Source organism: Ooceraea biroi, chromosome 9 (genome assembly GCF_003672135.1).
Source record: "Ooceraea biroi isolate clonal line C1 chromosome 9, Obir_v5.4, whole genome shotgun sequence".
NCBI classification, from domain to species: Eukaryota; Metazoa; Arthropoda; class Insecta; order Hymenoptera; family Formicidae; genus Ooceraea; species Ooceraea biroi.
In genome coordinates this window covers 4,091,268-4,103,758 of record NC_039514.1, presented here as the reverse complement: position 1 = coordinate 4,103,758, position 12,491 = coordinate 4,091,268, and the positions used below count along the sequence as shown (strand labels likewise).

General features: G+C 35.3%; 2 protein-coding genes and 1 pseudogene across 2 annotated transcripts; all 3 read right to left on the bottom strand.

The window, feature by feature from the left end:
* Positions 1-3,469: 3,469 nt before the first annotated feature.
* On the bottom strand, positions 3,470-5,026 carry LOC109611247 (annotated as a pseudogene).
* Positions 5,027-8,011: 2,985 nt separating this feature from the next.
* Positions 8,012-9,091, bottom strand: LOC113562587. Its single transcript, XM_026972368.1, has one exon. It carries the CDS (start codon positions 9,089-9,091, stop codon positions 8,012-8,014), a length of 1,080 nt encoding a protein of 359 aa, XP_026828169.1.
* LOC105283307 (zinc finger MYM-type protein 1-like) lies at positions 9,091-10,569 on the bottom strand. The gene has a single exon (XM_011345946.2). The coding sequence runs from the start codon at positions 10,567-10,569 to the stop codon at positions 9,091-9,093; it is 1,479 nt and encodes a 492-aa protein (XP_011344248.2).
* Positions 10,570-12,491: the final 1,922 nt, after the last annotated feature.

Genomic DNA, 12,491 nt, shown 5'->3' with positions numbered 1-12,491 from the left:
CATTATCTAATAGATTGTTTTAACCCCTATACTTTTTGTTTGAAACATTTTTCCACTAAATCATTATTTTCCAAGATTTTTAACCGTTCCGGAACTTTTTGCCAGCACTGTATATACAGGGTGTCCCGGGTTTTAACCGACAAACTGCGGGAGCATATTCTACTAGTGGAAATAAGAAAAAATTCTTATATCGAGTTTGCTTAGAAATGCTTTATTACAAAGTTATAAACCAATATTGAAAAGAAATATGAGATAAGTAACAACGGAACATAGTGTAGAATTTTGAAGGTCGAAGATGTTTATGTTATGTGTATTCACATGTATTCATGTTCACTATGTTGAAACGATTCAGTATGATTGTTACTTTCACAACAGTAGCTGTTAGATTTCAATCGTCGTGTCAACTAGCAATTACTATCAGAATTCCAAAAGTGTTTTCAAATGAGGAATACACTGGTATTCATTTCGTGTACGGATTCTGTGACGGAAATGCACGAGCTGCCGTACGAGAGTATCAACGTAGATTTCCTAACAGGAGAGTACCAGATAGTTTTGTGTTTAGTAATACCCATTTGCAATTACGTAATCCGTTGTTACTTATCTCATATTTCTTTTCAATATTGGTTTATAACTTTGTAATAAAGCATTTCTAAGCAAACTCGATATAAAAATTTTTTCTTATTTCCACTAGTAGAATATGCTCCCGCAGTTTGTCGGTTAAAACCCGGGACACCCTGTATAGGGGCTTTCGAAAAGTAACGGACCCACCCCCTATCTCAGAATCTATGCATCACAGGGAAAAATGACCCGAACAAAAGTTTTATGGTTCATAAAGTTCTGTTTTTTTGTGACCTCAAATTTGACCTTGATCTCGACCTTGAAGGTTATTTGAAGGTCAATTTGTGTTTTTTAAATGGGGATTGCTATTTTTGACCCCGGATTTGGAAAGAGCGGGAAATTTTACGTTCAGATATGTAATCTTGTGATGGTCAAAATGACATCCAAGGCTGATCTTCAAGCCTTTTAACCTTTATCGAATCACAGTTGTTGGTTTCTCTCACTCTTAGTCTTATCCAGGGACAACGAACGTGGACGTGGTGAGAATCTGCCCCCTTGGGGTGCTTGATTATCGTGAGACCCCTTGCCTCTCACGATTTGGGGTGCTTGATTATCGTGAGTCCCCTTGCCTCTCACGATTTGGGGTGCTACTCGCGACTCATTATTTAGATTGATTGAAACATCTTACAACAAATGTTCGAATTTTTGCCCTTGAACTACTTGGCAATGTGCCAATCTATGATAAAAACTTGAAACCGAATTCCTGTAAGTTTCCTCTGGTATGGCGTCTATTTCACGGGTTATCCTATTCCGCAAATCATCTAAATCTTGAGGCTTCGTAGTATAGACCTTCCCTTTTAAGTACCCCCAAAAGAAATAATCTAGAGGATTCAGGTCTGGAGATCTAGCTGGCCATTCAATGGCACCCCTACGCCCGATCCATCTGTCAGGAAATGTTTCGTCCAAATATCGACGAACGTTAACTCCATAATGTGGAGGAGCCCCATCCTGTTGAAAGTAAATGTCATCAAAATTACCATCTGCTAAATTCCGTATGGCTGGTATAATTTGTTCTCGAAGCATGTTTTCATACATCTGAGCTGTTAAATTGCCCTCGATGAAAAATGGCCCAACTGGTCTACCTTTGAAAATACCAGCCCACACATTAACTTTTTGGGGATGTTGGGTGTGAGTATCTCTCATCCAATGAGGATTATCATCACTCCAATATCTGCTATTTTGTCTATTTACTTGTCCATTTAACTCAAATGTGGCCTCATCGGAGAAGATAATGTTGTTGAGGAGTAAAGGATCATCGTTAATCATCTGCATCATAATTTCACAAAACTCCACTCGTCTGTCAAAGTCATCTTCAGATAGTTCCTGAACCAAACGGATTTTATATGGATGCCATTTGTTGAGCTTTCGAATTTTATGTACAGATCCAACCCCAATTTCATGCTCTTGTGAAACGCGAGGTATGCAATAATGAGGATCTTCGACGAATGACTGTAAGACACTTAACGTTTTTTCATCATTCGTTGCTGACTTAGGTCTACCAGGTTTTTCACGATCTTTAACACTACCAGTTTCCTCAAAACGTTGAATTGTACTTATTATTTGAATAAATTTGGTTAATGAACTTATGTATAATTATATTTTTTAAATAATCATATACATACCAAAAGCCGCTTCATTGATGGATTTATCTCTAGCAGCCATTTTTCAAAAAGCCAACAAGCAAGATAAGATTTTTCAATATATTTATTGAATACAGATTTCACTGGGACAAAATCAATAGAATCCATCAAATTTACAACCTGTTGTCAACGATATAAATAATCTGTAAACAATGGAAACAAGCAATTGACAACAGATTATTTATATCGTTGACAACAGGTTGTCAATTTGATGGATTCTATTGATTTTGTCCCAGTGAAATCTGTATTCAATAAATATATTGAAAAATCTTATCTTGCTTGTCGGCTTTTTAAAAAATGGCTGTTAGAGATAAATCTATCAATGAAGCGGATTTTGGTATGTATATGATTATTTAAAAAATATAATTATACATAAGTTCATTAACCAAATTTATTCAAATAATAAGTAATTTTTGTAAACGTAGTGAGTTGCAGAATTCAATGGACCGATGCTATGACGAAATGCTGTTGGAGGAGATAAATACGTATATTAATTGTCATACACCTACTTTGAACAAACAAGCTTGGAAAACCATTGCTACAGCCATTAATGATAATGTTTATAATTTAACTACAGATAACTGTTACATCAAATGGAATAGCATGAAAAAACGATACAAAACGATCAGAGATACAAAGAATCATACTGGTGCAGCCAAACAAACATGGGAATATTTTGAAATAATGCATGATATGTTGAGGAAAAACCCAGAAGTTACACCACTGTCTATTGCATCGAGTACACGAGGTTTCGAAATAATCAATAATGAAGAGGAAAACGAAGAAAATGACTTAAATTTAACAGAATCAACCAATGTTTTAAAGAATCGACCAATAAGAAAAAGAAAATCTAAAATACCTTCCTGGATTGAAGAATTAAAAGCACAAAGAGAAAATCATCATAAAGAAAATTATAACCAAAAAGAACGTTTTTTGTCCTTATTAGAAAAGCATTAAAAAAAATAAAGATAAGTGTAAAAGAAGTGTTTAAAACAATATTTGAAAAATAAAAATAAAGTAAATCTTAATAAGCATTACTCATGTTGTTTTTAGATATTAGAAAATAAAAAATATTGTTAATAGTACATTATTTATTTAGCATTTAGTAAAATACTTAGAAATGTATTAATACATTTATTCATTAATTAAAATATTAAAATCACATTTAGCAGTACAATTGTAAACGTTATTTGTAATGTTATTTTATTATTTCACAAAATACGAGAAATAACATCTCTTTTTTCTGCACCGTCCATAAATGCAATTTCGTCATTATTTTCATCATTTTGCATTTCTATTGGATCAAATGCCATAGGTGCATCTTCATTTTCTATGCATATGTTATGCAAGATGCAACAAGTGATTATAACCAACGGTATCATTTCTGTATTGTACATATAAATATATCTTAATTTTCTGAATCTTCCTTTCAACATTCCAAAAGCACGTTCGATAACTACACGTGTTTTGGATAATTTTGTGTTAAAGTTTCTTTGTAGATGGTTCAAATGACCATTATCTCTATAAGGGGTTAACATAAAACTTGACAATGGATATGCTGAATCAGCTAGAAGATGGTACTAATTTTGAAAGTACCTATTTACGTCTTGCGTTATTAACTGCTTTATATCGCTCAAACGCCAAACTCTTGCATCGTGAACGCTACCACACATTCCCGTGAAACATCTATAAATCTTAATTTAGAATCGCAAATTCCTTGTAATATTATAGAATGATAGCCTTTGCGATTAATATAATTATCCGCATTTTCGACAGGTGCACTTATAGTGATATGAGAGCCATCAATTGCTCCAATTACCCCTGGAAAACCATTTAATTCACGAAATTCTCTTTCTGAGTTAACCATTTCATAGGGTTCAGGCCATTTAATATATGTATAAATATCTTGAGTTAATAACATTGCAACTTCAAACACGGAATTCCAAACGGTATCTTTACTTACTCCAAATCTATCTGCTATTGATCTGAAATAAAAATTATACGTTAAACGGCGAGAGAGATTTCATCATTTCTCTGGAGTTGTAAGACTCCAGTTGCTTGCTTGTTCAGGCAGTACAGTGACAACAATAACATATGTATATTAACATTTAATTACATGTAATTATTACCAGTCAGAATTTTTATACCAAGTTAAATGTATGTATATATATGTTTTACGTCCGTGTGTGTGGGGGGGAGGGTGAGTGTGGGTGTGGGTGTGTGTGTAAAATACATAATACACAATATACAAATACATAATATACAAATAACAATAATACATACAAATAATTTTGTCATTCTAAGAAAAAATGAGATCAACATAATAGAATGCACATACAGAGAAGTCTTTCATATGAAAATAAAAAAACATACCTGTAAACTTCCTGATTTCCAAGGTACCACAAGGTAATTGCTATTTGTTTAGCAGGAGGCATTTTCTCAGCACCGCGGTTGTGATGCAGACGTGCTCCAAGTTGTTGTATTAATATTTCCATTACGTGCTTTTCAAGCCGAAAGTGTGATTTGAAATCTATTTAAAGAATGTTAATGTTGTTCATTACAAATTAATATAATACAAAATCACTTATAGGAAGTTAAAACACTAAATTATAACATAGTCTTTTACCTGATAAAGAATATAGTAAGACGACATTTTCAAAAAAATTTTGAATTTTTAAATGAAACGCTCGTTGCTGCGGCAGAAAATCTTCGTCATCATCGTCATCATCAGAATCGAAAAATATATTCCATAGTGCCAGTAAATCCATTTTTATCTGAAACTATTTAATCATAATACAATATTAAAGTATGAACAAATAATATAATATGAAAAAATAATATACCCAAGGAGAACAGAATTTTTATGTAACACTATATGTATTTAATATAATATGACTTTTATGATTAAAGTTACGATTAAATAATTAATAATATTTATTTAGAATCGATTTTTAATCAATATTTGATATTACATTTTCAAATAATATCATTATGACAGAAACGTATATTTACTCCTTTTCTTTAGTTAATCTAATAACCTGAAAATATTCGATGAATGAATGTTTACTTTTTACTATTATTTGGAACAAAATTTCGTTTTTATTTACGTAATTAATATGAATAACTGTATCATGTATGATTTTCAATATTTTATTCTATACAGACTGCTCGTAATTCAAATAATCAATTTGTTTTATTTTGGACAATATTTTAAAAATATTTGATCGTTGTAAATAATTATAATTTTAATTAAGTAAATGTAATCTTGTTATAAATTAATGACAAATTGTTTTACAATTTAATAATGAAATATATCTCATACATTACCTCTTTGATAATCCCCTGGTGCTGCTAGTAACAACTTACTGAACTCGCGAAATGCTATATTAGACAGCAATGAGTTGTCATGAATCACGATGGTAGTAGATGATTGTGCCTATCTTATATTTCAGTCTTAGAGGAAATCACTCCGAAAGTTAATTATCGTAAACACCCATCGTAAGGCAGTTTTCAGGACTTATACAGGTTATACCGAATACAGTAATGTATGTCGTTCTCAATACTTTTTTCCTTTAGATATAACATGTAAGTAGTTTCCTATCAAATTTAGTCTTTAGTGAATTAAAATTTAGAAGATAGAATCTACTTTTTGCACATGTCCTGAATACTACCCTTCAGTCGACTAATAATCGGCAGAAAGGCATATTTCAGGTTCTTTGTATTTTACGTCTAAAACACGAAATAATTTTATTATTTGAACGTTTCCAAATCTGAACAGGAAGAAATGATCTTAATGAAGTTATTTTATGCTATGAGATATAACTAAACATCGTAACAATGAAAATATATACGAAAATCTCACGACCTGAAAACTGCCTTTCGAACGAATATAATATATATATGTATGGGCAGCTTCCAGGTCCCTCATTTTTTCATTTTGTAGTTACTTCACCTTTTCGTTTTTCGTGTGACTATATATAACCAACAAGAGATTTTATTTTCGTTTCTCTTTGCTTAAATCGTCGAAATATATAATTATTGTAGACAACTTAAGACACTATTTTAAAGACAACAATTAATAAATAAAGGCTGACTATTCCGTTCGCAAATGCATAAAAAGAACTAACACTAAAAACATTAATCGAAAATAACCATTCCGCATTAGACTTTTATGAAAACTTTATCTTCGATTTTTAAAGCGAGAGAGCGCGTCGAAGTCGTGACCCTATCGCTTTTTTATACTCGAAAACATTTTTCGCAGAAATCTCGGCAACCAGGAGAGATATCGACTTCATGTAAAAAGCACAATATTCTGCATAGTCTGTACTAGTGAGATAGTCGGATTAGAATTTTACGAAACCTATATCTTCGATTATTAAAGCGAGAGAGCGCGTCGAGTCGTGACGCTATCACTTTCCGCCTTTTTTATACTCAAATGCATTTTTTCCTGAACTATCGACAACCATTACAGATATCGACATCATTAACTAACCACAACATTATGCACTCTGGAATTCATTATACTCTGTAGTAATCGGATTGCAGTATTGGAATTTCCGAAACCTATATCTTCGATTATTAGAACGAGAGAGCGCGTCGAAGTCGTGACGTTATCGCTTTTTTATATTCGAATGCATTTTTTTCTGAAATCTCGGCAACCAGGAGAGGTATCGAGTTCATTCAAAAAGCACATCATTCTGCATACTCTGTAGTAATATGATAGCCGCATTAGAAAGTTGCGAAAATTATATCTTCGATTATTAAAGCGAGAGAGCGCGAAAAAGTCGAGACGCTATCGCTTTCCCGTCTTTTTATACTGCATTTTTTACCGAAATCTCGACAACCAGGAGTGGTATCGACTTTATTCGAAAAGCACAGCATTTTGCATACTCTGTAGTACTATGATAGACTCATTAGAATTTTGCGAAAAATATATCTTCGATTATTAAAGCGAGAGAGCGCGACGAAGTCGAGACGCTAATGGAAGATATATTTTTCGGAAATTTCTAATGCGGCTATCATATTACTACAGAGTATGCAGATTATTGTGCTTTTTAACTGAAATCGATATCTCTCCTGGTTGCCGAGATTTCAGCAAAAAATGCAGTAGATAAAGGCGGGAAAGCGATAGCGTCTCGACTTCGTCGCGCTCTCTCGCTTTAATAATCGAAGATATATATATATATATATATATATCTTCGATTATAAAAATTATAATTATAATTTAAAATTATAATTTTCGCAACTTTCTAATGCGGCTATCATAGGAACACAGAGTATCCGGAATATTTTGCTTTTTGATTGAAGTGGATACCTCTCCTGGTTGCCGAGATTAAATAAAAAAATGCCTTCGAGGTTTAAAAAGGAAAGCGTCACGACTCCGACGCTCTCTCTCGCTTTAATAAACAAACATACAGTAATTGTACAATTATAAAGCGGTTATGATCGGGTTATTGCATGAGCCAAATAAATCACGAGCGTTTACGATACTCTTTATACTCTTTATATACTTCGTATGTGGTTATACAACTTATTATAAGCAGAGGCGTATCTAGCGTAAACAGCGCCTAGGGCAAGCGCAAAAGTTGCGCCCCCTCCCCTACATGCATTGCATTCCAATTCCATTTATTCTTTTTTACTTCTTTGTTAAACACGATTTTGACTCTGGAGAAAAACAAAAAACAACTCATTATTCAAAACATTTTATTGTTTCCATCATGTACAAACAAATTACAATTTTATTTTTCTTGCTTTCATTGCTGCAACTTGTCTATGATGTCCTCAAAGTTAGCTTTTTCCACTTCTTCTCTCTCCACACTTAAGAGGGCAAAATCATTCAGTCTGTCTTGGCCCATAGATGCTCTTAAGTAGGAAAGAATCAGTTTTAACTTGCTGAATGATCTCTCACAGCTGGCAATGGAAACTGAAATGGTTAGCATTATTTGTGTCGCAATGCGCAGATTGGGGAAAACGCTCTCATCTCCATACTGTACGATGAAATCGAGAAGCTCTTCGGGTCTTGAAATTTTCGCAGTACGAGTCAAAAGCAACATTCTGCAATCTAAAATTTCTTCATAAAGCTGCTGCCCATCAATATCACAGCTGTAGCTTTCGCCCAAATTTCTGCACTTGTTTTTTAAGTCGCTATTGTCAACATCGTAACACAGTGCGTTGACGTCTAGAGGGAACCCGAACTTTGAATCGGCATCTTGCAACAGAGTGAACCTTTCGTCCATTTCCACGTGAAGACGGTCGAGTGATTCCTTCATGACTTTCTCCATTTCTTGTCTAGCGGTTAATCCGGCATCTCTCGAGCTCTCGTCGGGCATCCGTTTCTTTCGTCTTTGACGTCTCTCAACCTCAACATTCCATTTTTGACAGAGAGCGAATCCTTCATTCAGTGATTCAGTGACTAAAGCTTCTCTTTCGGCATAAAAATGATTTCTGAGACCTTTCAAATCCAGGGCGGCATCGTGGAAGTTCATTTTAGGGTCCTGTAGCCTCTTTTGAACTCGGTCAATTGAAATGAGGACTTTGTTCCAAAATCCTAACAAAGTTAGGACTCTGTAATTCAACAAGCTTGTGTAAAGCTGTCCTGCATCACTTCTTGTGTCACTGTTCTCGCTCTCATCATCTATCATGGCCTGAAGAACCGGAAGTATTTCTTCAATGTACTTACTGACGGGCTTCACAGCTTCTACCCTTGCACTCCACCTAGTTTTGGACTCCGACTTTAAAACCACAGGAACGGCATTTTTTAGTTTTTCCCAGCGCTGTGTGGAACGAGCGAAGAAGACATAGAGGGCTTCGATTGTTCCGAAAAACGTAACCATCAATGGATCCTGTTTTGTTGCATTACACCCACTAAGTTGAGTGAGTGATTGTCACAATTTACAAACATTGCCAGGTTGTTTTTCTCCTTAATTCTTTGACTAACACCGCTTTTGTGTCCTTCCATCACAGCAGCGTTATCGTAGCACTGGGACCGACAATCTCTTATGTCCATTTTGTCCGCCTCTAGTTGCTTCAAGATGACTTCAACAAAACTCTCCGCATCCTTCTGCTTTATATCAATAAAGCCAAGGAAAGACTCTCTAACACGTACTGTTTTTCTCTCAAAATCAACTTTCACGTACCTCACTACTTCAGACATCTGCTCTCGGTGTGCTTGATCAGGAGTTGAATCAAACATTAAGCCATAATACTTGGCTTTATGTATGCTTTTTAGTAACCACTGCCGAATACTGGATGCCATTAGGTGGATGAATTCGTTCTGAACACTTGGTGAAAGATAAGATGTTGATCCAGGATGTTTTTCTGCTTGAACTAGGTGCTCTTTCATGACAGGATCAAAAACGGAAAGCAGTTTCAGTAAGGCCAGGAAATTACCCACGTTAGAGTCATCGGACGTCTGAAATGACTCCCTGTGCCCCCGCAGAGGTAGGTTTTGTGTCGCCAGGAATTTTATGCAATGAAGGATTCTCCTCAAGATTTCACGCCACTTTTCCTTTTCTCTTACGATCTCTGCTTGAAGTTCTACATCAATTACTCCTCTATTTTCAACTAGATTTCTTTCCATTTCTTTCCATTCTGTGAAGGAAGCGTGGTGTGTCTTGGCATTTTCATGAACGGTCATCCTTTCAGGTGCTTTCCAATTGTTAAATCCTGTTTCCTGTTCCAATGCAGACTGATGGCTCGACAGGGAAAAGAGAAGGCAGCAAAAACAAAATGCCGATTTTTTAGACGGAGAATAAACCAGCCATGAGCGAATGACTTTCTCACCACGACCATCGCCTAATTTCCTTTTGAACCAATTTTTGTTCATAGAACGATTATTTGTCGGTGCGAAAGGTCCCTCGCTATTCTGAAAATACTTTGCACTCAGTCGTATTATTTTTGTCCTCAACGAGTCAGACAATAGTGGTTTTCCTGTGTTCTTGTCGAATTTAAGAAATCCAATGTCATGCTGTTCAATCACTTCTGGAATCACAGTTGTAGGCTTCAATTCACTAGGTTCAAGTTCGTCAATGTACTCACCGTCACTACTTCCACTTCTATCTGGTTCTTTTGTCGAGTCCTTTTCCTCATCATACTCGACTGACTTGACCTCCTCCTGTGACGCATTTGAACTTGATCCATCATCGTAATCCAACGTAGCTGGTTGCGACGCATCGGACATTGGACATGTCGAACTACTTGTTCCGGGCTCTTTAAAGAAGCTTCGAAAAAACTTGCTAGACTTTTCGGATTCCTTTGCCTCCAACTTTCGTCTCTTTCGCCCTTCAGCTCCACTTTCCTTCTTATGTTTCATTTTTTACACAAGTTTCTAAATTTAAAATAGAATCATATATAATTTAACAAACTTCACTTCACTTTCAAAAACTTCACGTTTGCTTGGGATGATCCCAGATGAGCACAGAATAAATCAAACACAGCCAATCAATTTGCTGGGTTGGTTAGTGTTTTATTGGCTGTGTCTGATTTATTCTGTGCGCATCTGGAACTCACCCCGTTTGCTTAACGCTAAACGATCACTAAATACAAAACAATATACCTCCTTCTTTCGTGCTCCTTCTTCCGTCTGTTTCAAATCGTTAACTGATGAGACCGAACTTGATAAAAGTATTTTTATATTATAATGGAAGCTACCAGAATATTCGCACACATAAAAGAAATTTGCTGATAAAGACAATTACTCGCAACTGCGACCGCGATTGCGTTTGTGACTGCGACTGCGACTGCGAGTAATTTCCTATTTGTTATTGGCGCGTGTCACTTATTTGTTAGTGTCATAGCAAACTGCGACTGCGACTGCGACTGCGGTTCCAGCTCACCAATCAAAAAGCAGCGATCAGCGATTGCGATCGTGAATCGCGATTATTGTTTTCGCGGGCCGTTTACGGTTTATTTCTTTTTCGAGTCCCAATCGCAGTCGCTATTTCCTCCGAAGTTTGGATGTGGAAGATCATAATATATTTGAAGATCTTGTTCATCAAGATAACATCTTTAATTCAAAGGCGTGATACACATCTCAAGGAAAGAATTTCATCTGCTGAGAGACTAGTAGTCTGTCACATATTGTCACTTAGCAATATGTTTCTTTCAGCTATTTATTTAAACATTTTCTTTTTTGAGGGATTTTAAGAAAACTTTGTTGCTTATTTCCTAGGTGAAACAATATATATAAATAGTTAATTTTAGGAATCTGACGACAGCCATTCAGAATCAACGTTTCTTTTCTTTTTTATTACGACTTTGCTTTTCTCAATTTCTTATTAAGTTTTCTCAAAATTAATTTTCTTCAACAAACATTATTTCTTACGGCTTTTTTGTGCCCCCCTGGCATTGGCGCCCAAGGCATGTGCCCTATCTGCCCCACCCTAGATACGCCTCTGATTATAAGTAAACTTAAACGTAACGACATAAACTGGAATAACAAACGTATTGTAAGGTACAACGGAAGTGAATCTAACACAAAAGGCGCGGAAAAGCGACCAGAGCAAACAAAGTCTTACCAACTTAAAAATAAAACTAAATTATACCAACATACAGTAACGCGCATCCGCATTACTACATAATGCTTGCTTACACTATTTATCCTAACACTCCCCCTTAAGCAAACATTATCGTAATCGCCTTAATCCTAACTGCTTTATATATTCATCGTGTTTAACATTCGACAAAGGTTTTGTTAATACATCCGCAGTCATGTTATGAGTCGGCCTATACTTAATATCAATTATTCCTTTATTTAACGCATCTCGAATAAAATGATGTCTCACATCTATGTGTTTCGTGCGATTATGGTACTGACAATTACTCACTATTTTCTGCGCACTTTGATTATCATTATACAAAACTATAGTTTTAACCTTATCAATATCCAACTCTTTCAACAAATTACGCAAAAATATAATTTCTTTCGTAGCCTCGCACATGCTCAAATATTCGGCCTCAGTACTCGATAAAGCTATCGTTTTTTGTTTCTTTGATTCCCAATTAATAGCACAGGAACCAAATTTTATCGCAAATCCTGTATACGACTTTCTATCAACAAGATTTCCTGCCCAATCGGCATCTGCAAACGCTTCTACATTATTCGTATTCTTACTAAATACTAGTCCATAATTAATTGTACCGGCAAGATATCTGAGCACCCTTTTAGCAGCACTCCAATGAGAATTATCATAACACGTGTTAAATTGACTTAACATACTAGCAGCATACGCTATG